Source organism: Suricata suricatta, chromosome 8 (assembly GCF_006229205.1).
Source record: "Suricata suricatta isolate VVHF042 chromosome 8, meerkat_22Aug2017_6uvM2_HiC, whole genome shotgun sequence".
NCBI lineage: Eukaryota > Metazoa > Chordata > Mammalia > Carnivora > Herpestidae > Suricata > Suricata suricatta.
In genome coordinates, this window is record NC_043707.1 from 128495330 (window position 1) to 128522595 (window position 27266).

General features: G+C 56.9%; 1 protein-coding gene across 1 annotated transcript; it reads left to right on the top strand.

The window, feature by feature from the left end:
- Positions 1-223: 223 nt before the first annotated feature.
- TAS1R2 (taste 1 receptor member 2) lies at positions 224-18494 on the top strand. Its single transcript, XM_029948076.1, has 6 exons — positions 224-405; positions 2117-2417; positions 4320-5093; positions 8973-9182; positions 15733-15856; positions 17009-18494. Exons 1-6 carry the CDS (start codon positions 224-226, stop codon positions 17929-17931), a joined length of 2514 nt encoding a protein of 837 aa, XP_029803936.1. The 3' UTR covers positions 17932-18494.
- The last annotated feature ends 8772 nt before the right edge of the window (positions 18495-27266 follow it).

A 27266-nucleotide genomic window follows, 5' to 3' on the forward strand; every position in this document is an offset into this window, starting at 1 on the left:
GCCCCACCATGCCCTATGAAGGGATCACCTTAATTCTGGCCTCTCCAACCCCTTCCCCTCGCCCCCCCCTTCTCAACGTCTCCACCCGTCCGAGGTGCTTTCCCCGCCCCCTGGGCCATGGCAGGACTGTCACTATGTAAATGTCTGTGCAAATCCCCTGGTGTCAAGCCGTCAGCTCTCTAATGAGGCAGGGCCACCTCGGGGGACCCCTCACTTCCCAGCCATGAGACCCCGGGCCAGGGAGGTCTGCTCCCTGATCATTCTGCTGCAGGTCCTGGCTGAGCCGGCCGAGAACTCAGACTTCTACTTGGCCGGGGATTACCTCCTTGGTGGCCTCTTCACCCTCCACGCGAACGTGAAAGGCATCGTCCACCTCAACTTCCTGCAGGTGCCCCAGTGCAAGGAGTGAGTCTCCAGCGTGGGGCTGGGTGTGGCACGGGGGGTGCGGTGGGAAGCCCGGGCTGGTCCCGTGCCCCTCAGGGGACTGCGTCAGGCCAGAGGGCTCAAGATGCTCCTCCTCGTTCCTTGCAGCCTCTCATGCTGCATTATCCCGGCAGGCCTGCAGGGAGACCCCACTTGGCCTCAGAAACCTTCGGCAATTGTATTCTGAAATATGGAGAGCTGGTTGTCCCAATGCTATGTCTCTTGATAAAGAATTACAGGGTATTTGAGCCTGGAGGGGTTGTAGACACCCCCCACCCCCACCTACTTTGTCAAGCGGGGAACTCCTACTGAGTCCATGTCAAGTCCAAGTCTAGAAGCCAAGGGCTATGCCTTTGGAGGGCAGAGATGGGGTTTTTCTGTAGCAGGTTCTCAGACTGGAAGGGAAGGTTTGCATTTGTCTAGGGCTGTTGGTGAGATGGGAGGGGTGCTCCCAGGCCCGGAAGGGGTTTCCTCCACTCGTTTCGGCCCCTATGAGCCCCAGGGATGGCGGCATCACTCAAGACTGGGTGAGACATCTCTGTGCAAGCGTGAAGGCTGCGATAATGGACCCAGCCTGGGATGATGAAATAGTGACTTGGTGCAGAGAGGATGAAGGCATTCTGTGAGACAGGGAGAAAGAAAAGAGTGGGTAAAACATGATAAAGAGCTGACTATAAGAAATGCACCTTTTACGTGATGCTGGGGAAGATTTCATGCTGATTTGGGAATGATGAAGGTGGTGGTACCAGTGATGGCACTAGGCACGTTGTTGAATGAATGTTCCGATGCCTGTGATGATGGTGGGGAGTCCAGTAATGTTGGTGATGCTGATGATGTTGATAGTAGTAATAACGGTGATAACGCAAATGGTGAAGAGTATGGCGATGATGGTGGTGGTAGTGAATGTGATGGTGATGGTGATGAAGATGGCGGTAATGAGGATGGGGCTGATGGTGGTGGTGATGATGGTGATGGTCATTGTGGTGCTGATGATGGTGGAGGTGATGGTGATGAAGATAAGATGATGATGATGGTGGTGGTGGTGACTGTGAAGATTGTGGCTGTTGTGATGGTGGTGATGGTGGTGGAGGTGATGAAGATGATGGTGGTGGAGATGCTGTTGGTGATGATGGTAGTGCTGATGGTTTTGATGGTGAGGACAGTGGTGTTGGTGGCGATAATGGTGATGGTGGTAATGATGGTGATGATGGTGACGGTGGTGGTGATGATGGTGATGAAGATGATGATGGTGGTGGCAGTGACGGAGATGGTGATGGTGATGGTGGTCACAGACACATGGTTACAGTGATGGCAGTGGTGGTGATATTGTTAATGGGAATAGCAGGTGATGATGGTGATAGTGATGACAGAGGTTATAGTGGGCTGGTGATCACATTGGTGGCATTGGTAGAATGGTGGGAGAGATAGGGATGGTGGGAGTGGTGGCAATGGTAGTGATTGATGGCAGCCAGGGCGATCATAGTGTCAGAGGTGGTTGTAGGGATGATGGTGATGATTCTGGAGATGTGGTAGGTGACCATGGTGTGATAAAAATGCCAGAATCTTCTGGAGTGGCTCCTTGGACCACTCCTTGGCTTCCCTGTGGCAGGCAGAGGGGACCCTCTGGCTCTTCCATCCCTTCCCCTTCTCACTCTGGCCCTGCTTCCCACCCCACCCCGTGGGGTTCCCCCAGGTATGAAATGAAGGTGTTGGGCTACAGCCTCATGCAGGCCATGCGCTTCGCAGTGGAGGAGATCAACAATCACAGCAGCCTGCTGCCCGGGGTGCTGCTGGGCTATGAGATGGTGGATACCTGCTACGTCTCCAACAACGTCCAGCCCGTGCTCTACTTCCTGGCACAGAAAGACTACTCCCTGCCCATCCAGGAGGACTACAGCCACTATGTGCCCCGCGTGGTGGCTGTCATTGGCCCCGACAACTCGGAGTCCACCGTAACAGTGGCCCATTTCCTCTCTCTCTTCCTCCTTCCACAGGTGAGGCCCCTGTGTCCTGGGGGAGGGGGGAGCTGGGGGGCAGAGGAGTGGTTATCCTGGGAGTGCACTTCCCCCACCAGTCATGAGGGTATGAGGAGGCAGGAAGTAGGGTCGGAATGTCAACCCCAGTCCTAGGAAGGCAGCCCAGCTTCTTGGTTAAGAGCTCAGGCTTTGGAGGTGGACAGACCTGGGTGTGCACCTTGGCTCTGAGTCCTGGTCATGGTAAGAACTTGAGCAAATCTCTTAAGGCTTCTGCGTCTCACCTTCCCCACCTATAAAATGGGATGATAAGAGTTCCATCCTAGGGCTGTCAGAAGGTTAAAGGATTTTACCTGTGTAGGAGTTTGTAGGACACAGAAGCTAGGCACTCACGTCATGGTATATAAAGCATCTTACACAAAAATGAAAACTCAGGAAGTGCTCGAAATTATCCTGTACAGTAGCCCAGCACAATTCCTGCTGCATAACGGGTCCTCAGAAAAGTGCCATTAGTATGGCTACTGTTATTGTAAGCGTCGTCATCATCATGATTGAAAGCGCCTAGGCCAGAATTGGCCTAAAGATTTTTGGCATTAAAAAAATTTTTAGGGGCACCTGGGTGGCTCAATTAGTAAGTGTCCAGCTTCGGCTCAGGTCATGATCTTGTGGTTCGTCGGTTTGAGCCCTGCATCAGGCTCTGTGCTGACAGCTCAGAACCTGGGGCTTGCTTCCGATTCTGTGTCTTCTTCTCTCTGACCCTCCCCTGCTCATGCTGTCTCTCTCTCTCAAAAATAAATAAAACATGAAAAAAAAGTTTTTATGCATTCAAGAGCAGCTAGCACAAGGCTCGACACACAGGAGGGAGTCACACCGTAAGTTTTGCTGTCATTATTTGTTATGTAAAGCGCCAGGGGTCTGACACATAGCAGGTGCTCAGCAAATATTAATAAGCTTATGTGAAGCATCTTGTCCAGGACTAAACTCACCCTTTCATACATTTAGCAAGTATTTACGGAGCACCTCCTGTGCTAGGTGCTGTTGTAGGGCTGGGGACACGGTGGGGAACAAAACCTAGAGCTCATCTCCTAGCAGGAGAGCCAGGCCATGTCAATAAACATGTGATATAGGCTGTTGGAAAGTGAGATGTGCACTGAACAAAATTAAAAGGCCAGTAGGGTGTGGGAAGCTGGACAGGTCAGTGGGCAGGTGGAGCAGGTAGGGGGAGGCTGCCGTTTCAAGCAGGATGGCCATGGGGGGTGGTTTCTGTTGGACAAAGACTGAGGGAAGTAAAGGGGTGAGAGAGCTATTTGGGTGTCTAGGAGAAGAGCACTCCGGAAGAGGGGGCAGCGAATGCAGAGGCTGGCAGGTGCCTGGTGCATTAGCTAAACCACTGAGCCGACCTAGGACCAGAAAGGAGAGGAGGGAGGAGATGAAGTCAGAGAAGTGAGGGCTGGGGTCAGTGATGGAGCCCCTTGGGGGCCACTGAAGGACTCTGGCAGTCCCTGAGTGACATTAGGAGCTGTTGCGTTTTTAAAAAATTTTTGCTAAATGTTTGTTTATTTTTGAGACAGAGAGACAGAGAGCATGAGCAGGGGAGGGTCGGAGAGAGAGACACACACAGAATCCGAAGGAGTCTCCAGGCTCTGAGCTGTCAGCACAGAGCCCATCTCGGGGCTTGAACTCACAGTGCGAGGTCATGACCTGAGTCCAAGTCAGACACTTAACTGACAGAGCCACCCAGGCGCCCCTGTTGGGGGGGTAAGGTGATCGAAGAGTGGGGAGGAGTGGGCACTGAGGCCACGGACTGCCACGGACAGCTGAGATGGCTACGGGGAAGGGGGGGGCACTGTGGTGACCCGGGTGGGAGGATATGGCGGCCCTGCGAGGTCCTAGCTCACGCGGGTGGCCCTGCACTCTTGGCAGGTCACCTACAGCGCCGTCAGTGACGAGGTGCGGGACAAGCAGCTCTTCCCTGCCGTTCTGCGCACGGTGCCGGGCGCCGATCACCACATCGAGGCCATGGTGCAGCTGATGCTGCACTACCGCTGGAACTGGATCGTCGTGCTGGTAAGCAGCGACCACTACGGCCGCTACAACGGCCAGCTGCTCAGCAACCGTCTGGCCGGCGGCGACATCTGCGTCGCCTTCCAGGAGACGCTGCCCGAGCCGCAGCGCAGCCAGGTGGTGTCGCGGTGGGAGCACTGGCGCCTGGAGACCATCGTGGGCAAGCTGCGGCGGAGCTCGGCGCGCGTTGTGGTCCTGCTGTCGCCAGACCTGGTCCTGCACAACTTCTTCCACGAGGTGCTCCGCCAGAACTTCACGGGCGTCGTGTGGATCGCCTCCGAGTCCTGGGCCATCGACCCCGTCCTGCACAACCTCACCGAGCTGCGCCACACGGGCACCTTCCTGGGCATCACCACCCAGAGCGTGCCCATCCCGGGCTTCAGCGAGTTCCGCGTGCGCCCCGCCTGGGCCGGGCCGCCTCCGCCCAACAGGACCAGACTGGGGGCCACTTGCAACCAGGAGTGCGACAGCTGCCTTGACGCCACCGTGTCCTTTAACACCGTCCTCACGCTCTCCGGCGAGCGCGTGGTCTACAGCGTGTACTCGGCTGTCTACGCGGTGGCTCACGCGCTGCACCGCCTCCTGCGCTGCACCCAGACCACCTGCTCCAAGCGGGTGGTCTATCCTTGGCAGGTGAGGCCCCACCCACCGAGAGTCAGGGCCACACAGCGCAGGCGCGAGGAGCTGTTGCCCTGGAGACCACGGCCCCAACGCTGGCTGGGTCCTGGGCAAACTGGCGGGAGGCCATGGGACACGCCCTGCCTCCAGACATATGGGACCCGCCGTCCTTCATGGTGACAAAATTTCTTTCTTGTTTAAAATTAATGTAATCACCGCCATCCGAGAGAGCATGCTCTGGCAGATTTGGGTGAAGTTCCCTGGAAGGAAGCCTGGTAGGCAGTGGGCATCCCGGCTCCCCTGCCGCGTCTCCGGAGAGGTGGTCTTGGGGGAGGACATGTGTGTGCAGCTGTCTGAGGCTCTGGCTTGGGTGTGCGCATCTTTTGTCCCCGGTCTGGATGATTCAGGGGAGTAAGGACGGAGGAGTCACCTGCATTCAGACCTGGAATTTAAATCTATAGTTTTCTGTTTTGCACCGTTTAGTTAGCTCTTTATAAAACTGTCCTTTTCTCTTAATATACATTTGTAGGCTCTTTCCATAATTTGGCTATTGTTGAAAGTGCTTCTATGAGCATTGGGGTACATGTGCCCCCATGCATCATCACTCCTGTATCTTTTGGGTAATGCCTAGCAGTAAAATGCAATTATTCTTTAAAGGGATTCTAGCCTCCACCAGCAGGATATTCTACTTTACTGTATGTCCTGCTACATTAATAATATACGTGATTATCCTGGGTGTTTTACTGTCTTTTGAGCATCCACGAGGCACCGAGTGCCTGGTCTATATCACCCTAACTTGTGACCATCCTATGAGGTCACTAATCCACAGATAGGAAGGCTGAGACAGGGAGTCAAAGTGGCCTGTCTGGGGCAGTTTTAGCGGTAAGTGGTAGTCCGTGGCTTTGAACCCAGGTTGGCCCTTTGAAGCCCCTGATTTTCCCACCGTACTGTTCGGCTCTTCTAAGCCAATGCTGCAATAGCTGTGATGAAAGACCGACTGACTTCTTTCCTCTCCAACAGTAGGGACCAAAGAGCACCCATCATAACAACCCAGTTCCTGAGCACCTGCTATGGCCAGCGGGGCACTGTGGGCTCACCAGACCCTCGTCAGAGTTGCAGTGTGTGTGTGTGTGTGTGTGTGTGTGTGTGTGTGTGAGGTGGCATCACTGGGAGTGAGAAGGGCCAGGAAGGCACTGGACACTTTTGGGAGGAGAATAATGGTCTGGGTCATGTGATCAGGCCACTGTGACCAGAGAATGGGGGACAAGGGCAGCTGCAGGTGACACTGGGGGGCATCAGGTGCCCGATGAAGGAGTTGAGGCTTTGCTCTAGACGCAGTAGGAGCCCACAGGGAGTTCCTAGGCAAAGCACTGAAACTGCTGTTTTGGAGATAATCCGACAAGCCAATTTGGGGTCAAGGTGGAGGAGGGACAGGGACAGGAAGTGGGGAGCCCAGCACATCGTCCTATGGTAAAATCACCCAGGGTCTCCACTGGTGTGAATGGTGGAAATTATGCCCTTTTGTGCAGACACGTTAGACCACGAGGCCCTCTGCTGAGGGTAGATGCCACCCTACGGCGGGCGCATGGCCTGGTGACGGGTGAGCTGAGCTCGGGCCGTCCCTCTCCGTTTCCCCACTTGTGCGGGGGGGGGCGTCCTACCCCAGTGCCGGGTCGTGCTGTGCCCCCCTGTGGATTTTTGTCATAACGCTTAACCCAAGTTGTTTTCATTGTATTTATTCACTTGCTTTCTTGTTTATTGGCGCTTCCCTACCACCCCCCTCCTCCCAAACGTAGGCTGGACAGAGCAGGGACCTTTCAGTCCTGCCGTCCTATTCCGCGCTGTCTCCTGAGCTGCTGGAACTGGGTCTGGCTCAGAGCTGACTCTCAGTGAATATTTATTGAATAAATGAATGCATGAATGCATGAATGGGCCCCTACTGTGTCCCAGCACTGTGCTAACCCCACTCTGTGAATTATTAGCTATCTCCAGACACCCTGTGAACAGACACTGTTACTCAATGGTCGCTGCCCATATAGAGGTGAGGTGGGGGTTCAGAGGGGTGACAGTCACCCGCCTAGAAAGTGGCCAGGGGGTGGTGATGTCCCAGGGCAGGGGCAGTGGGGATGGAAAGGAGGACAGCTATCGGAGAGGCGGGGAGGAGGGAGAGGCCCGGGTATAGGGGAGGCTTGGGGATGGGGAAGGCATGATTAGGGGGAGGCTGGGGAAAATCCAGGCTGACAAACGTTGAGGGGGCTCTGGCAGCACGTGACGGAATCATGGAGCGTTGGAGTTGCAAGGTGTTCTCAGAGTCCTTTTATTTTATTTAATGGGGTCAGGGCTGGTGGCCATGGGGCTCTAACGGAGACCGGCCAGCCAGGACCACAGGCCGGGGCATCTGCCATCAGCTCACCACGCTCACTCACTCTTCACTGCGTCCTTCTCTCTGCCTCTGTCCACCCCAGCATCTCAGCTTTCATCCATCTGTCCATCTCTTGGGAGGCAGAGCTTTGTCCTCAGGCAGACTTGGGTTTGAATCCAGCTTGGCCACCACTCGCTGTGCAACCTTGGGCAAGTTAATCAATCTCTCTGAGCCTCCGATTTCTCATGTGCTCAGTAAGAAGGGCTACTATGCGCCCTGCGAGTTTTTGCGAGTACTGGCAATGATGTGTGCACATCACCTGGTCCTGAGTAGAAGGTGAATGTCCTTCTCCTTCTCCTCATTCACTTCTGACACCAGTGTTGGACAGTAATAGCCCAGGCCTCCTCCCGGTCCAGAGAGTGGCAGGGACAGTACTTTCTGACCCCCTACCTTCGAGCCCTGGGGTCCCAGGTTGCTCAGCCCAGCCTGGCCAGGTCACTGTGGGGATGTGCCGTGGACGCCTGGACCGGGTTCCCCGTGGGCCTCCACAGCGTCCTGATCCCCAGCCAGAGGCCTGCCTCCTCTCAGCTCCTAAGACCACTGCCCTCAGTCCCAGCAACATGTGCAAATTCCGAAGAGGCTTCCAGAAGCACTCCCTGGGCTGAGCAGGAAGAAGGCTGGGGCCCGAATCCCTTGGCTGGCTGGCTGTCGGTCCCCGAGGCGACGCGAGCTCTGGACCCCCAACACGTAGCCCAACAGACTCCCTCATTTATGGAGGGAAAAATCTAGGAGTCAGACTGATGGAGTATCTACATTGGAAGCCTTTTTAGGGGCTGGGAGGGGGGGATGTCCGCCCAGAGAGGTTCAGTGACTTGCCCAACATCACACAGAAAAATGAGGAAAGAGCTCAGACTGGAATTCAGGCCAAAGGAGGCCCAGTGCAAAGCGTATTCCAGTTTGTACCAGCTTCTGCATTCTCGGAGTGATGGGGTGGCCCCGGGGAGGGACTGGAGAGTGGCCTCTGGCTGTGGGGACGCAGGAAGCACCCGGGGGGCAGGGGCGAGTGCCGCCGACCCTTGCAGGTGAGAGAGGCGGTGGACTCTGGAGCCCAGGTATGGGGTCCCCGAGGGATGGCTGAGGTGACTGCCAGGGGGAAGGAATAACATTGACGCCTCAGCCAGAGGGGAGATGTCTGCGTTCTCAGGCGCCGTGCCAAGCTCCCAACACTGGGACACTCACGTGTTGCTTCAGAGCCCGAGAGACAGGGTGTTTTTTGTCCCGCTTTGCAGAAGAGGAGGTTCAGAGACAGGTCTGAGGCTCCGAGCGGGGGCAGAGCTGGTGCCTGAACCCAGCTGGGTCTGACCACAGAGCCGAGGCTGCATCTGCGGTCTCATTGCCCTCTTGCACGGGGGTGTGTGGGGGGGTGGGGGGCGTGGCGGGGGACACCAAGTCTCATGGGATAGTAGAATCTCCCCCAGTTCTTGCCCAACTTCTGATGCTGGCTTCATTTCCTCTCCCTGTGGACCCTCTAGCTGCTTCAGGAAATCTGGAAGGTCAACTTCACCCTCCTGGGCCACCAGATCTTTTTTGACAAGCAAGGGGACCTGCTCATGGGCCTGGAGGTCATCCAGTGGCAATGGGACCTGAGCCAGAACCCTTTCCGGAGCATCGCCTCCTACTGCCCTGTGCTGCGGCAGCTGAGGGCCACCGGTGACGTCTCCTGGCACACGGCCAACAACACGGTCAGCTCGTGGAGGGCTGGTGGGCGGGCCGGGCGCTGGGGCTGGGCACCGGCTGGTGCAGGGGTGGCAGGGGCCCTGGTGGGGTCCCTATTTGTGGGTGTCCCTGCCATTGGCTCAGCTCTGTGGAAGTCTCAGGCTTTCTGATGCCTCAGGACCCAGGGGCTCAGGGGCTGAGCAAAGTGAATGTTTGCTGGACGCATGCGTGCTGAGGACTTCAATGCTGGTGTCGACCTAGGAAGTAGATGCCACTATCCCTCCTATTTTATGGGTTGGAAGACTGAAGGCACAGAGTGGTTGCATGACCTGCCTAAGGCCACACAGCTTTTGCCTGTCTCTATACACAGCATTCAGACTACATCCTTTCCATTAATACCCACAGTTTGGGGACAGTAGCTGTGCCTTCAACTGTGTCTGACATCTGTCTGTCTAAAGCTCCTTTGTGTTACCCTCTTAGATTACAAGCTGTCAGAATGGCCGCCGATGTGGGGAGGGATAGAGACCCAGGGGTTGGTGGGGTGGGGAGGCATCTAAAAGGTCAAAGAGCCAGGGTGCCCGGGTGGCTCCGCTGGTGAAGCATCTGATTTTAGATCTCAGCTCAGATCTTGATCTCAGGGTTGTGAGTTCAGACCCTGTGTCTGGCTTCATGCTGGGCATGGAGCCTACTTAAAAAAATAATAATAAAAGCTCCAAGTGCTTTGACCAGTCCCCCCAACATACCACACGCTTTACCCTGGTTTCTGGGGTGCCTGGTGCTGCTAGTTCCTGAGCTTTTGGGGAGATTTATGGAGTCCGTTGGGTTGGTGTCTTTATTGGTGTGCTAGGGCTGCTGTCACAAAGGGCCGCAGTCTGGGGACCGGAAGTCCAAACTCAAGCTGTCAGTCGGGTTGGTTCCTTCTGAGGGCTGTGAGGGAGAATGTTCCAGGCCTCTATTCCAACCTCCGGTGGGTAGGTGGCCATCGCTGGCTTTCCTTGGCTGCAGTTTTCTCTGTGGTCAGCTTCATGGGGCACTCTCCCTGGGGGCGTGTCTGTCGCCAAATCTCCCTTTTTATAAAGACATCTGTCATATTGGAGTGGGGGCCCGCCCCCTCCAGGATGACCTCGTCTTCACTAATTACGTCTGAAATGATCCTACTTCCAAATAAGTTCACATTTTTAGGTCCTGGGGTTTCAGGCGTCCAGGAACTTTGAGGGGACGCAAGTCCACCAATAACAGTGTCCTCACCTGGGTTTGTTTGTGTTTTTTAAATTCCTGGAAAGCAGAGCCTGAGACAAGGGTTTCTGTGCAGATAGTTTCTCCCAGGATACGGTCCGTGGGAACAGGAGTGGGTGAGGTGGGAGAGTCCATTGGGGATAGAGAGAAAGTCATAGAAGGGAATGTTGAGCTCAGTCTTACCAGGACCTTCTGAGGGGCCACTTTAGAGTTGGCCCCAAGGGAAGGAAGAGGATGGAATGGATCCATTGGTCTGTACCACCCCCCACTCCTGGCTGTGGTCCAAGGTCGCCACCTGGGGGTTAACTCATTTGTGGTTCCAGGGCCACACGTGTGGGGGTGCCCAGCAGCTTCCCACTAGCATCTGGCACCACAGCCCCAGGGCACAAAGCAAAAGAGACTGAGGGCAACTTAGGGGACGGGCTGTAGGTAACACCTGTGTGGGTTGGTTGCCATGGCAACAGCAAGCAGAAAAGGTGGGCTGAGAAACCATGAGGGAGGCCACGGGAGGTCCCCTCCTCACTGTGCTCACTGTGAAGGCATCCTCCCCCATCCTGCCGGTCTCTTCGTGGGGACTTGAGGGGACACCACAGGGACTTGGGACACTGTCACCGGCCCTGCAGCTGCAGCGGGGGCTGGGCGGAGCCGGCGTTCCTCATCTCTCCCTTCCGCCGTCCATGCTGGAGTCCTTTGCCCTCCGCCACTTGGCTGGTAGGGTGTTCTGGACATTTGTCCCCAGGTGCCTGAGCCTGTGGTGGCCTTGTCCCTGATGGTCTGTGGTGGTGGTAGGTGTCCAGCAGCAGTGATGACCAGGCTGCTGTGAGGAATCTTCTGGATTCCAGACCTACTCCTTTCTACCCTCTTGTGTGGGTAGACCTGGCCCTCCTCGCCCGCTAACCCAAGCCACTGACCTCCTCCTCTCTTGGCTTTCTTGTTCCCTGGCGTGCGGCCCCTGAAACAGCCAGGTGGCACCTCACACCCATCTTGTCTGCCGGTGGGCATGCTCCCTCCCTGGAGGCCTGAGTTCTAGAAGAGTCCCACTGGTGGGGCAGGGAAGCACCAACTCTACCGTGAGCCCCTTAGAACAATGGTGGGTGTTCTAGCTGTTGGGGCCACAGCGCTATGTACCCGCTTTTCGGTCAATGCTTACAGCTCACCCTAACATGTCCCTACCCTGGAGGTGTCATCCGTCCCCCAGCTGGTACGTACTGTTGTTTTATCAGATGGGATGCTTCCTGATGATGCTGTGGAATGTGTTGGGATCGGTGGATCCCGTGGACAAGGGGTCTCTTGTCTGAGCTGATTTCATGGGGGACCAATGACAGTAACTCGTTGGGGTGCTGCACAGCAGACGGAGGGGGGGATACGTCCTTACACGGGTGAGGCAGTGCTCCCTCCAGGGACGACGGCACTTGACGTTGATACTGTGCCAGCATCTGTGTAGAATGGCCCCAGATCAAGGGCTCAGTGTGGGTTCTGCGCTGGAAGGGTAGGTGTTCGGCAGTGGCAGCAGCTACACTGACCACGGAGACAGGAAGCCCAAGGTGCTGCGCTCCCGCCCACAGCCTCCAGCCTTGACACCATGGGCACTCGGTGCAAGCCCGGGGAGGCTGACGACAGGGGCCGCTGACCTGTTTCGGAGGCTCCCTCCTTTCCATCTGGTTCTTCGTCACTCCCTGTGTTCTCGCACTGGCATTGGCCTGAGATGGTCGTGCCTTGTGCTCCCTCCCGTAGATCCATGCACACGCCTCTCCGCCCAGACCATGTCTTCTCCGCTCTTCTGGTCTCGCTCAGGCCCCCTGAGCAACTGGCCAGGCCACCCGTCACTGCCCAGCAGCCCGGGAATAGCCGTACTCCGGGGCCTTTCTCCGTGCACATGTGCTGTGCTGGCAACTCCACCCCCGGGGGACAGTTCCCTTCATTACCGTCCTTTGGGGGTGCCCCTGGGAGAGGACCTTAGTGTGGCAGCAGTCCGTGTTGAGCTCATGTTAATACTTCAAGCTGTGAATGGATCACCTGAGAATCACTGACTTAAGAAACATACATGTCCCCCCCCACTCCCAGGCCGGCTTTGGCCTGATCCCAAATGCGCCATTTCCGTTACATGGACATTTGCCACTCTTCCTACCTGACCACATGACTTGGTGCATCTGAGGGTCCCTTGATGTTGTGAGGCCACGTGCTGGTTGTCCTCGAGGGCCCAGCAGGATGCCGGGAGCTGATTTTCAAAGAGTGGGTGGTACTCTGCGGCGGAAGGCGTGCCGTCTTTCGTCTTGGGGCTTGTCCCCCTCAGGCGACACTGACATCAGCAGATCTGCTTGGCCACATGGCCTGGGTGGCCAGGACACGTGTCCTGCAGCTAAGGCCTTCCTCCTCTGGGCTTGGCACTGTTTGCCTGGACATTGGAAGTCATCTGAGCCCCCTGATGGATGTGGGTCGGAACGGTATTTCCAAGAGCGAGTTTTGCTGTCCCCCAAATCTCAAGAGGTTCGCCAGGTGCCATACATCTCTAATGGTAGACGGCGGAAGATGTCACGACTCGTTCCTTTGCACAGAGAGGATGTCCCGGCCTTTCCCAGACCACGGGGGTCCTGAAGGCATCACCGGTGTGGCCAGGCCCTTATCATGTACCCTTGCACCTAAGGATCCGTGTCTTACCTGGCATAAAGGGTGCTTCCTACTCACCAGACCCTGTGGCTATGGTGCCATGCATGAAGCATGGGTCAGCATCACGTTCTGCAGGATGTCAGTGGTCCAGTTCTGCGTGGACCAAACCAGGACAGAGAAGAGTAAACTTAGCTGTGTAGGAGACAGTAAGTGGCAGTGATCTGAAAGCACTCTCCTCTTTTAGTGAGTCACTTGTGGCTGTACGGTCCCCTCTAAGTACTGAGTTCACTGCCTTCTGTAACTTTTGGTATATATATATATTTTTAATTTTTAATGTTTTATTTATTTTTAATACAGAGAGAGACAGAGCATGAGGGGAGGAGGGGCAGAGAGAGAAGGAGACACAGAACCAGAAGCAGGCTCCAGGCTCTGAGCTGGCTGTCAGCACAGAGCCTGATGCGGGGCTCGAACCCACGAACGTGAGATCTGACCTGAGCCCGAGTCGGAGGCCTAACTGACTGAGCCACCCAGGCGCCCAGTTTTGGTATATATTAATGTAACATAATTTTTAAAATGTTTATTTTAGAGAGAGAGAGAGAGAGGGCAAGTGTGAGCAGAGAAGGTGCAGGGGAGGAGGGGGACAGAGGATCCAAAGCTGGCTCCATGCTGTCAGGACAGAGCCCGACACGGGGCTCGAACCCATGAACTGTGAGATCATGACCTGAGCCAATGTCAGATGGACGCTCACCTGACTGAGGCACCCAGGTGCCCCTACAATACATTTTTTCATTATGGGAAAAACCTCCATAACATAAGATCTACCACGTTAACCATTTTTTTCCCAATTTTTTTTTTATCGGGGCAAGATATACATAAATAGTTTACCGCCTTAACTATCTTAAATTACACGGTTCAGGGGTATTAAGTACATTCACGTTCTTATCATCCATCACCACCCTCCATGTCCAGACTCTTCATCTTCAAAACAGAGACCGTATCCTTTCTTCTGCACTGACTCCCCACTCTTTCCTCCGTCCAGCCCCTGGAGCCACCATTCCACTTTCTGGTCCTTTGAATTTGACTCAGGACCTCATATAAATGGACTCACACAGCATTTGTCTTCTTGTGACTGGCTTATTTCACGGGACATCATGTCCTTAGATTCATCCATTCTGTGGCATATGTCAGGATTTTCCTCCTTCTTTAGACTGAATAATCCATTACAGGTGGCTAGCACACTTCACTTATCTGTTCATCCATCGTAGACCCTTGGGTTGCTTCTACATGTAAGCTCTCAGGAACACGCAGCTCTGAACATGGGTGTACAAATATCCCTTTGAGTCTCTGCTTTCAATCCTTGAGTGTATACACCCAGAGGGGTAAGCTAGATCATGTGTTCATTCTGGTGCTAACTTTTTGAGGGACCACATGTTGTTTCCCTACATGGCCGTGCCAGTCTACATTCCCGGCGGGAGCCAAGAGGTTCCGGTCCCTCCACATCCTCGCCAACAAGGATCATGACCCGTTTTGTGATAGTAACCCTCCTAACACATGTAGGCTGGTCTCTCACTGCAGTTTTGATTTGCATTTCCCTAAGGATTACTGATTGAGCATCTTTTCAAGTGCTTGTTCGCCGTTGGTGTATCTTCTTTGGAGAAATCTCTATTCAAGTCCTTTGTCCATTTCTGAGTTAAGTTATTATGTTTTAGGAGTTCTTTATATATCCTGGATATTAATCCCTTGGTAGATGCACATATGCAGATGCTATCTCCCGTTCTGTGGGATGCCTGTTTACTCTCTCTGTAAATCACTCTCTCTGTTGTTTGGTGGACAAAGGTTTTAAATTTTCACAGAGTCCTACCCAGGAAGTCATTGCCAGATGCAGTGTCATGGGACTTGTGCCACGTGTTTCCTTCCAGCAGTTTTTATGATTTTAGGTCTCCCAGTGAAGTCCTGGCTCCATTTTGAGGTGACCGCGTGTGGCATTAGGTCCAACTTTAACCGCATGTGGCTTTAGGTCCAACTTTATGCTTTTATAAGTGGCTATCCAGTGTCCCCAGCACCATTCCCTGGAAACACGGTCTTTCCACCACTGAATGAATGGCCTTGGAGCCCCTGTCAACAATCACTGGACCGTATGTGTGAGGGTTTGTGTCTGGACTCTATTCTGTTTTATTGGTCTATACACCTGTCTTTATGCTAGCACCATATTGCTTTGATTACATGGTTTTGTAGTTAAGCGTTGAAGTCGGGAAATGTGCTTCCTCTGGCTTTGTTCGTGTTCACGATGGCTGTGGGTCTGTAGGGTCCCCTGAGACACCATCTGGATTTTAGGGTGGGTTTTGCCCTCCCCCGCGAAGTGAAGTAGTCGCCTCCCACCGCTGCAAAGTCCAGGACTGGACCATGAGGCTTCAGGCGTGGAAGGAGCCAGGATCTCACCCTCTCCAGATCTCAGTTCCTTCCTTGGGAATGTTGCCCATCCACGGAGACATGGTGGCTGCCAGCAGGCTCATCTTATCTGCCCGCCGGTCTCAGAAAGTCTCCGTCTCCATAGTTGCCTGCTGTTAGCTGAAGAAGGTGGACTGGGCCTTAGGCAGGCCGAACTAAGAGGGTCCCTACAAAGGTCCAGTTCCAACGGCAATCCCCGTGCCCCCTCCTCCCAGGGAGGGGCCAGGCTGCCTGTCTGGAGCATCCTGCTAGTTGGGCTCAGGCTCTCTGCCCTCCTCCCTCCAGATCCCTGTGTCCATGTGCTCCAAGGACTGCCAGCCTGGGCAGAGGAAGAAGCCCGTGGGCATCCATCCCTGCTGCTTCGACTGCCTCGACTGCCTTCCGGGCACCTTCCTCAACCGAACTGCAGGTGGGACTCGCAGACCCGCACCCCTGCCCCGCCCCGCCCTGGCAGGGCCCTTCATCTGTGGCAGGGTCTCTGGAGTCTCATCCCGGGGACACAGGTGTCCAAAGGCCAGGGGCCCTGTCTGAGTCCGCTTGTATCTCCCTAACAGGTGGTGTAGAGAAAAATCCACAGTGCACGCTGTTGGGGGTGGGGGAGAAGGAACAGCCCTCAGCCAGGCGAGGCTGTGACTGACCCCCACTGCACACACATGCAGCTGAGGGCCCAGGCGGTCAGGCCTGGGAATGTCTACCGGATGGATGGATGGATGGATGGATGGATGGATGGATGAAGGAGTGAATGAACAAACAAATGAATGTCTCTGTCCTCAGAAGAAATGTTATCTCTCTGGCCTCCCGAGTGCCTAGTGCAGTTCAGAGCATACAACGTTTGCTCAGCATGTGTGTATTGAGTGCCGTCCTTGATGAGAAGAATGGACATCTCTGCCTATAGACCGTACACTCCAGGAAGGTGGGGACTGTCATCTCTCTGTCCACATTAGTGTTTAGCACAGTTCACCACTGGGGCTCAAATTATTTTTTCGCGACTTTACTGATCAGGAAATTAAATGGTTGCATTCATCTACCAATCAGAGCGCTAACTATGTGTCCAGGAGAGCCCGGGGCCCAGAGCAGATGCTCAACAAGTTTGTTGAATGATTTCACAGGCCTCCCTCTTGTAACGATCAGTCGCCTGAAGTCAGGGGGCTGGGTTTTGTCCCCATCTGTGGCCTCCTGTCTCGGGTGTCTATCACAGTGGGCAGTGCTCAAAAACCAGTTTAAACAAACGGTTGAGTGTCCATCTCACCCGAGGGTACAGTCTTGGAAGGAAGGCATTACAGTTGTTAGGCTCTAAGTCGAGGGGACCTTGGTTCACATCCTGACTCTGTAACTTTCTGGTTTTGTAATTGCCCGGCCGAGCCTCTGATTCTGCATCTGTGAAATGGGGTTGCAGTGAGGAGGTGATGGGTCAGTGGATGTGAGGGACGCAGTGAGTGGTGGCTGTGCCCTTCGCTCGCCCCCCACCCCTGCCCCTACAGCCCGGCCCGGAGCAGGTGCAGAGGATGTGGGTGCTGGGAAGGTGGGTGTGGCTGACGGGAGCTGCTGTGGGCCCTTGCAGACGAATTTGACTGCCAGCCCTGCCCAAATTACGAGTGGTCCCACAGGAAGGACACCTCCTGCTTCAAGCGGCGGCTGGCCTTCCTTGAGTGGCACGAGGCGCCCACCATCATCGTGGCCCTGCTGTCCATCCTGGGCTTCCTCAGCACCCTGGCCATCCTGGTCGTCTTTTGGAGGCACCTCCACACGCCCGTGGTTCGTTCGGCCGGGGGCCCCATGTGCTTCCTGATGCTGACGCCGCTGCTGCTGGCGTACGCGATGGTCCCCATGTACGTGGGGCAGCCCACGTTCTTCCGGTGCCTCTGCCGCCAGACCGTCTTCACGCTCTGCTTCACCATCTGCATCTCCTGTATCGCCGTGCGCTCTTTCCAGATCGTCTGCGTCTTCAAAATGGCCAGGCGCCTCCCGCGTGCCTACAGCTACTGGGTCCGCTACCACGGGCCCTACATCTTTGTGGCGTCCTTCACGGTGCTCAAGGTGGCCATCGTGGCGGGCAACGTGCTGGCCACGACCACCAACCCCACCGCCCGCCCTGACCCCGACGACCCCAAGGTCATGGTTCTCTCCTGCAACTACCGCAGGGCGCTGCTGTTCAACACCAGCCTGGACCTGCTTCTGTCCGTGGCGGGATTCAGCTTCGCCTACATGGGCAAGGAGCTGCCCACCAACTACAACGAGGCCAAGTTCATCACCTTCTGCATGACCTTCTACTTCACCTCCTCCGTCTCCCTCTGCACCTTCATGTCCGTCTACGAGGGGGTCCTGGTCACCACCCTGGACCTCCTGGTCACGGTGCTCAACCTTCTGGGCATCAGCCTCGGCTATTTTGGCCCTAAGTGCTACATGGTCCTTTTCTACCCGGAGCGCAACACGCCCGTCTACTTCAGCAGCATGATCCAGGGCTACACCATGGGGAAGGACTAGCACTGCCCATCGGCTGCCCAAGGGGGCCGAGGGCTCTGGCCTGGGCGATGGACACTGGGGGACTTGCTTGTTCAGCCCCAGCTGGGAGCAGAGATGCCAGCCCTATTACTCACCCTCCTCTCTGATTCGGCCTCCCCCTCCAGGTTCTCTGCATCCTGGCCATTTTCGCCTGGTGGATGCCTAGAAATAGTCACACTTTCCCTACAGCTGTTTGGCTTGTCAGGCACAGTCACCCGTTCTAGGGGAAGGATCAGGGTGACCTACCTCTTGGTCTCCAAGACAGAGATGGATTTAAGCAGCCTACAGTCGCCATCTAGTGGTCATGGCAGGTGTCTGCAGGTTCCGGCTCCTTCCCTTCACCCCCATTCACCCTGGGGGACAGCTGGGCTGGAAGGCTGGGCTGGGGCTGGTGTTGGGGGTGAAGGTCATCCACCACCTGCCCACGTGTCTGCATCTCACATCCCAGCTCTCCCCAGAGCCTGGGACCCAGCTTTTCTGAGTAATGGCTGTGCACAGGGGCTGCTTCATAAATGCTTATGAATAAACCTCACGGATGAAATGAAGGTGTTTCCTTCTTGTTTCCAGAGGTTCCCCACGCCCCCGCCCCAAGAAAAAAGATTGGGATCGGAGACCTCCGTTTCCATTTCCACGTTGCCACTTCTGAGCTGTGTACTTTGGGCCAATTCTATTTACTGTTTCGGAGCCTACACGCCCCCTTCTCTAAAATAGGAACAATACACCAAGAGTGCACTTCACACGCTGTATGTCAGCCAATCTGACAACAAATTATATTTAAAAAAAAAATAAAATAGGAACACTAACTACTTTGCAGGGACATTGGAGGATCAGAGAGAATGGGTGTGAAGTGCATACAGTAGGTACTCAATAAATGCCAAGCAATCCAAGTCCACATGTCCCTTGACTTCAAAAGAAGGTTGTGTTTCCTTTTTACATATGTTCCAGTTCGGGGTCCACACCTCGGGAGGGAACTGCCCTGCCTCCAGCAGATTCTGGGCACTGTCCTGGGGAGCGTGGGCCTCCCATGTGCCCAGAGCCACCCTGGCACCGCGGAACATAGGAGACGCTGTCACACTGAGTGGCGCTTTGCCCGTGCCCGTCACCCCCGATGGCGGGAGGAGCCCTGACTTCTCTGGACGAGGGTCAGAGCCGGCCTTTCCCAGCTCGCCAGGGAGCTGGAACTGCAGTGACCGGCTCAGGAATCCGTTACTGGGGTGACCTGGTGACTGTCTCAGGACACCCCCGGGAATGATTTCTAGATTGGCCCAACACCGGCCCTGGCAGGAGCAACTTCCGGAAGCTTCATGTGAGGCTGGGAGGGCAGGACTAGCTCCCTCCTGCCCTGACTCCATCTCTTTCATGCTTCAAGGTGGCGGGTGGTGGGATCCGCTTTGAGCCATCTGGAGTTTGGGAGAACAGCCTTCATATTTTGGGGCAGCTTCTCCACGGTGGCAGTGGGGGGCAGGCCGGATCCTTCCTGAGCGCTTTCCAGAGCTGGCCCATCGCTTTATGAACACTGACCGGATGGCTGTCCCCGAGCTGGTCTCACCTCCTCCTCCACCACTGTCCCCTCCGGCCGCTGCTTCAGTTGCATTCACCTCCTGTGGCCTTGGGTGCTGGGTCCTGAGAGGCATCTAGAAATACAACAATAGGGGCGCCCAGGTGGCTCAGTCGCTTGAGAGCCTGACTCTTGATTGCAGCTCAGGTCACGATCCCAGGGTCGTGGGATCGAGCCCCGCATTGGGCTCCGTGCTGAGCCTGGAGCCTGCTTCAGATCCTCTTTCTCTCTCTCTGCCCCTCACCCCTGCTCTCTGTCTCTAAAATAAAAATAAATAAATAAATAAAAAATAAAAAGAACTATAAGACAAACCCCTGTGCTCACAACCGATGAGGAGGCAGCTAGCACGAATTACCCGCCCTGACAGCCTCACTGCATTGTCCACCGTGTCCTCCCAAACCCCGCCAGTCAGATGGGTACTGTCAGTGTCCCTGCTCTGCAGGTAGGAAACCTCCCAGCCCCTCACATCCGGGCCCAGAGCCACGGTCCTCTGGGGAGTTGGTGCGGGGAACCCGGTCATGGTCATGGTCATGGAGGGAAGGACTCTGGGGGGGAGGCTGGCCTTTGGAAAGAGCGACCAAGGGCGGAGAAGTGCTTGGGGTGGGGGCAGGAAGTCTGCGTGTGGAGAGAGCAGGTGGGGAGCGCAGGAGCAAAGGTGAGGTGCCAGGAGCTGCTGGGGGCAGCCCGAGTGGGAGCACGTGGCTGAGGCGGCCGGTGTGGGAACTGGGCTTGGACCTGACCTTGCTCACTGGCGGAACCTGTGCACACGCTGGCTTGCTCCCTCTGGGGACCCCTGAGTCACTGCTACTGGTCCTCCCTTGCCTCCGGTCCTTTTCCTAGAGTCCTGAGCGCCCACCCAGCTAGACGGCTGGAGACGGCCCAGGAAGACCCCAAGGGGGAGCTATTGCGCGTGCGCACCCCCTACTCCGTCCCCTGCTCTTGCCTCCCTGGGTGTGGGACCCCACCCAGCCCCCAGCTTCCAGGAAGCATCTCTGTGCCCTGTCTGTTCCTGGATGTGCCTGTGGCCCGTCCCCCTCGCCCTCGGGACCAGACCTCACGCTCAGGGAGTTTTAGGCTCCTAATTCTCTCTTCTTGCGTGCTTCTGACGCCTTGGTTTACATTTTTTAAAAAAGAGATAATGACCTCCTTTTCCTGGTTCTGCCTCACGGACCTCCATTCGCGAGGGAATCCTGGAATCCCACGCCCCCCTGCCCCAGGCACCCACCCCTCCCCCTACAGCTGCCCCGAGCTGAGATCTTAATCCTCTCTTGTTCCCCTCCAGTGACAGGGGGCTCACGGAGGACAACGCCAGCTGTTAGAAATTTTCCTTAGATGGACTCAAACCACACGCGGGAATTTCCACTTAGGGACATCAGTTTCGTCTTTGGGGACCGCAAATTAAATCTCATTCGTCTTGCTCACGATGATCTTTTATACCTCATGACAAAAAGAGTAGTGGCCTCTCTAGGCGTGCTGCACACGGGACCCCCTAGTCCCCACAATGACCCCGCCCCACGGGGACCTCCCACCAGCACCCCTTTCTCTCACCCCACCCTGCCTGGTGGCCCCCCTGCTCCCAGGAGAGATCTCTGTTGTTCAAGGGAGGCTGACTCTGTCCTGACTCCAGGGGTCGGAGGCAGGGGACCCTGGCTGAGGGTTGGTCCCCTCAGAAGGAGTCTCGGGACTTTTCCTGGGATTAAGATTCCGTCTGTAGGAACCGGCAAGGCTGAGACGCAGTGGCTGGAGGCAACGCGGTGGGACCACAGGGCGTGTCCGCCTTAGAGGAAAGCTGGACTTCGCAGAAGGCAAAGCGCGAAGATGGAAAGACGTCCCTGGAACCTTCTGAGCCGAAGGACTGTGCCTGGAGACAGCACGTCCTCCCAAACCTCCCACGAGTCCTTCAACTGCCTGCGGTAGTTTGCGTTGGGTTTTCTCTCACTTGCGATCCAACACGTCTGTATCTTACAGGAAGAGGAAACTGAAGCTCAGAGAGGCTGATTAACTTGCTCAGGGTCACCCAGCTTGCAAGTTGGGGAGCTGGGACTTGGAGAATTGGGGGTGGGGTATGGCTCTCGTGTCCTCTGACCTTCCCCCCTTTTTGTCTAAAGCTTGTCCGTTGCTCTTGGGACCTGATGTTGAGCGCCGTCCTTGTCCCTCCATTGGACACACGCTCTCTGACCTGTGTCTCTTAGAGTATCTCTCAGGCTTCCTCCTTGGGACCCTGACTCCCTTCCCGCACCAGTCCGCCTGACTGACGCCCCCCTTAACCCGGTCTCGGTCGCAGGCTTCCCCAGCTCAGACGCCTTCCGTGGCTCCCCAGTGCCTACATGACAGCGCCCGGCGTCCTCCGTCCCTCGATGAAGAGTCAGGTGCTTTGTGCTTCAGAATCCGGCTCCTGCCACCCCTGACCCCCCACCCAGCCTCACCCCCTAGTGGGATCCTGGCTGTTCCCCAAACACAGGCCTGGCGTCACACATGTGCTCAGACTGCCCCTTCTCTCTTGTCCCTGCTGGACTTGCATTTATTCCTGAGGCCCAATTCAGACAATGCCTCCCCAGGGAAGGCTTCTCTGCTGGGGGGCGGGGTGGGGTGCAGAGGGAACCCTGGCACTCCCCGGGCTGCTTGAGCCTGACCCTCACTGGCCCCAGCTTGTGACAGGCTGCTGCCTGTCCGGTTTCTGAGCACCTGAGTCGGGCCAGGCCGTTCTCTGCGTGGCCTGCCTGTCACCTGCAGAGTCACCTTTTACGCACTGGCTGTTGGAGGCTCCGGGTGCTTGTCAGCGGGCAGTGGAATGTGGGGGCCTTTTGCAGGGGCTGGTTTCCCACCTGGTGGGAGCAGGTGGGAGCAGGTGGGACCTGGCTGCGGTCCGGGGCCCAGGGGGCCGGGCCGGGCTAAATGTGTCACCTTCCCCGGTGGCTGGGCTGCAGGGGGGCTGGGAGGGTGGCAGAGGGAGGGCAGGAAGCTGGAGCTCGGCCTCCCAGGCAAGGACAGGTTGGTCGTAAAGTCCTCAGGAGCCTCTCTAAGTCTTCCATTGCCCCCGACTCCTCCCTCTCATCCTGCCTCCAATCTGTGAGCCACACTGTTGGCTGTACCTTCAGAATAGAGCCTCGACCCGGCTTCCGGCAACAGGCTCCAGGTGGAGCCCCTGCAGAAGGTCCCTTCCTATCCCTCCTCTGCTCAGTACCTGGGGCTCCCCATCTCTCTCAGATGAAAAGCCATGGTCCTCACGCTGGCATTTAGACCCCCAGGGCTCCCCGCCACCTCCCCTCCCTTGCTGTGCACACCCCTCCCTCTACACCCCTCCACTGCCATGCTGGGCTGCCTCACCAGTCCCACACATGCGATGTGTGTGCCTCAGGGCCTTTGCACTGGCTGTTCCGTCTTCCTGAAATGCTCTTCCTCAGCTTGTCACATGGCTGGTTCTTCATTCATTTTCTCTTCCTGCTTAGCTTTTCCCCTTAACACGTCCCAGTAACACACCATACATTTTACCTCCTTGACTTGAGTATTGTTTTAATCCCACAATAAACTGTAAGCTCAGCGAGGGCAGCGAGTTTCATCTGTTTTGTTCACTGATGCATCAGCCCAAGCGCCTAGAAAGGTGTCTGGCACAGAGCAAGGCTCTCAGCAAATGCTGCCCGAGTGAGTGAGTCAATGAATGAGGCAGAATTATAAACAGATCATGTGGTTAGACACCAGGAGAAACAGGTGCGGGTTGGGAGGTGAGGAAGGTCATGGTCAGGGTGAGCCGTTCAAGTCCCTGAGCAAGGGAAGGGCGTGGGACGTTGGCATTCATTCACTAACAGTAGCGAGCCCTCCAGGGCCAGGTCCCTGCAGCTCCGAGGATGTGGGGTCGCCCGAGAGGAAGGTCCCTGTGTCCAGGCAGCTTGAGTTCCAGTGCAGGACCCAGGACGCCACAGGGGGGGAGATGAAGGGAGAGAGAAGGGAGAGGGGAGAAGGGGTAGTGGGGTAGAGAGGGAGAGATAGAAGGAGAGAGGGAGGGAGAGGAAAGGAGGACTTGAGGGAGGGGGAGACAGATAGAGGGGAGGGATTGGCACCAGCTGCTTGGCTCTGGGGGCCTTCACTTGCCCCCATCCCCGCCCCAGGTGGCAATTCTGTGTCCGCTGTAGAATGGGCCGAAGTCACAGTGCCCACCCCCTTGGGGCACACATGAGCTGGCCCACATGGACACTTGTACAATCACTGTCAGGCGCTTGGACTTTGTCCTAGAGAGAGGAGGCCGGCAGTGTGGGTCCGAGGGAGGAGGCAGGCAGTGTGGGACCGAGGGAGGAGGCCGGCAGTGTGGGTCCGAGGGAGGAGGCAGGCAGTGTGGGTCCGAGGGAGGAGGCAGGCAGTGTGGGTCTGAGGGAGGAGGCAGGCAGTGTGGGACCGAGGGAGGAGGCAGCGGCCCCCTGGGAGTCAGCCACCAGGCCCAGGTGAGCGAAGATAGCATCCCGGACCAGTGGTGCCGTGAGTTGGGGCATCAGTTCCCCTTGGTGACAGGCTGGAGTGAGAGGGACTCTGGTTTGGGTGGGGCTGGCCGGAGAAGCTGTCTGTGGGTGGCTTGTGGTCACCGAAGAGTCGGAGGGAACCCCGAGGGACCGGCTGGGCCCAGCCCCGTGGTCGACACTGACCGGCCACCTAAAGGTCTCCCAGGGCGGATCCGGGAGCCCCTGATGGAGGGAACTGAGGGCAGTTTGTAGGCATCCGGGGACTTTGGGGACCACAGGGTGGCCCTCACCCTGGCTCCCTGCATGTCCAGCTCCAGCAGCTCCCTCCAGCTCTCTTGGACGGGGAGATGAGGCCGACTGTCCCCCGTCCAAGACCGCCGCCCCCAGGAGGCCGGCGGAGAAGCGCGGGGCCCTGCCCGCCCCTCTGTGGGGGGGCCGGAGGCGCGCGGCTTCCGCACCATCTGCTTCCAGTTAGCAGCTCCGGGTGAGCCTAATTGGCAGATCAAACCGTTCGATGTTCCACGTTAGATAAGTCGTCGGAGAACCCCGCGGAGCCTGACACTTTCTGGACGGAGCCCAAGCCCTGCGTCCGACCACCGCGGGGCCCGGGGTGCTAATGCGCACCAGACGGGCCTGCACGGAAGCAGGAAGGTATTAACAAGTGTCAAAGAGCTTTGCGGCGCCCGGGCAGACGGGGCTCAGCCGTGACCCCACGCGGAGGAGGGTGGAGCTCTCTGGGGGGCTGCGGCTGGGACAGCCGGGAGTCACAGAGATGCCCGGAGTCGGAGTCGGGGGATGGCGGGGCTCACCCCCCACCGGGGCCTGCTGGGGGTCACGTGGCGCCGAGCCCCGGGTTCTGCTGCGGCATGTCGGGCCTCACCCCTCCCCCGGCCTGTTTCCACGCCTGCCTTTCTCATGCTGGTCCGTGAAGGCGCTTTACGAAGGGAATCCGCACGGTGACGGTCCAGGCCGTTGATGAGCGTTTCCCATGAGCCAGGAGCTGCGATTCGCCCCTCCACGCATCATCCCGCCTACTCCCACCGTCACCCGCTCGGGGATTCTTGTGATTCCCACCTCACAGACGGGAGAGCCGAGGCTCAGGGGCGTCCTGGGTCCCTGTTCGTCAGGGATCCAGCTAGGCCGGTAAGTGAAAAGGGCCGTGAGCCTCCTAGTACTAGGGTGGGGCCGTCAGTGGAGCAGGCTTCATAGAGATGCTGTGGAAACAGGTGGCATAGTGAGGTCCCCACGGCGAGGAGACAGTGGACAGCAGGGTGGGCGTGGGAAGGACGGCAGACCTCGTTGCCTGTGTCATAGGAAAACCGTTTTGTTTCCTCCTCATGGTAGCCTTGTTACCGCTGCTCAGACTGCGGCCGCGGCTCAAACAGGGTAAAGGGAGGCTTCCTTTCTTTTTCTCTCTCTCTGATTTCTCTGTCTCTTTCTAAAAACTTAAAAACAATTTTATGTCTTTTATTTATTCTTGAGAGACAGAGAGAGACAGAGAGAGCAGGGGAGGGTCAGAGAGAGAGGGAGACACAGAATCTGAAGCAGGCTCCAGGCTCTGAGCTGTCAGCACAGAGCCTGACACAGGGCTCGAATCCATGAGATCATGACCTGAGCCGAAGCTGGACGCTTGGCCAACTGAGCCCTCGAGTGCCCCTGATCTCTCTTATAACTAATGATCTGGAGGTGTGCAGTCAAGAAATGGTGGGCAACTCTGCCACCCTCTGCATGTAGCATCAACTCTGGACCCAAAGTGGCTGCTCTAGCTCCCATCCTCACAGCTGCGTCCCAGCTGCTGCAGGAGAGTCAGAAGGGCAGTGCACGATCACTCCCTTTCAAGCACAACCTGGAAGGGGCACACATGCTTTCCTCTACGTGCCGTTGGCCAGAATTCAGTCACCCTGCCATGCTGGCTGCGAGGGAAGGTGGGGACAAAGTACTTAGGGGCATCTGCGGCGGACGGTGGAAGGTGCCCCCCAGCTCCCCTTTCAGGACTGAAGGCCTTGTTTCCACAGCTGCTGGGAGGGCTGCGGCCGATGTCCTCAGCTCTCCCCACAACGGCTTGCCTGCCGGGGCCGGATGCGGTGGGAATGCCAAGGCACATGGAGGCCGAGCCTCTCGGGTGTAACGAAGGACAGTATCATGAAAAGGTTCTCGTGGGGCCGGCCGAGACCACTGCTGTGTCCGCATTGCCGCCCGCCTCTCCCTGGGCCCAGCCCAGCGTCTCTGCTTCCCGTGGACAGGTGTCAGCCCCAGGGCGTCCCCACCTCAGCCGCCGCCTCCTGGGAGCCCAGCCTTCAAGGGCATCCATCAAGTGCACGAGGGAGCGTGCCCCTAAGGGAAGAAGGGGGACGGGTATGGACGGGTGGCAGCACCTGCCCCAGGGGGCTGGCGTCAGGGCCAGGTAACCGGAGAGGGTGTCACTAGCCATGGTGAAGCTGTCATCAGGCTGCTTGTCGTGGTGGCGCCGGTCTCGGGCGTGATAGGAGCCAGAGGCCATGACGGGGCAAGGGTGGTATCCATTCCCGTGGGCCCACTACCTACTCGCTGAACCCCGGGACTTGGAGGGAGTCGTTCTTCCAGGCTCTCACCCTGTGAGCGGGCTCCTGTGGGGCTGCCCCCCTCTCTCCATCTGAACCGCTGTCACCTGCTTTCCAGCTGCCCAGACTCCTGGTCCCCCTCCTGGTGGTCAGCCTGCCACCTGCCCTGGAGGGGCCCTGTCGGCTGCTTCGACTCTCCAGTCCCAGCACTAGCCCGTCCGGTCCTCCCAGAGCCGCTTCCCCGCCTGCGAGCCGAGCCACGTGACCTGCCTGGGGGCTCACACCCAGCCCCTCCCTCTCTGTAGCCAGGTTTCTGGGGTCAGTGTCAGCTGCAGGGGCTCCCCTGGCTCCCTGGTGCAGCCCAGCCTAGGTCCCCTCAGCACCGGCAGTGGGAAGGGTGGCGGGGCGTGGGTGGTGATGATGGAGGGGAGGGTGATGGTGATGATGTTCGTGCTGCGGGGGATGGTGCCGGTGGCAGTAATGACAGCAGTGGCCGTTGCTTACGTCGGTGGTGGTGCTGTTGGTAGTGGTGGTGGTGATGGTGAGGGGTTCATTGTGCTGGTGATGCTGGTGATGCTGGTGGTTGTACTGGTGGTGGTGGTGGTTGGTGATGGTGCTGGGCTGGTTGTGTCGGTGATGTTGGTGATTATCCTGCTGATGTTGGTGATGGTGATGATGGTGGTGATGCTGGTGGTGGTGGTGATGGTGTTGGTGATGATGGTGGTTGTACTGGTGGTGGTGGTGGTGATGGTGCTGGGCTGCTTGTGT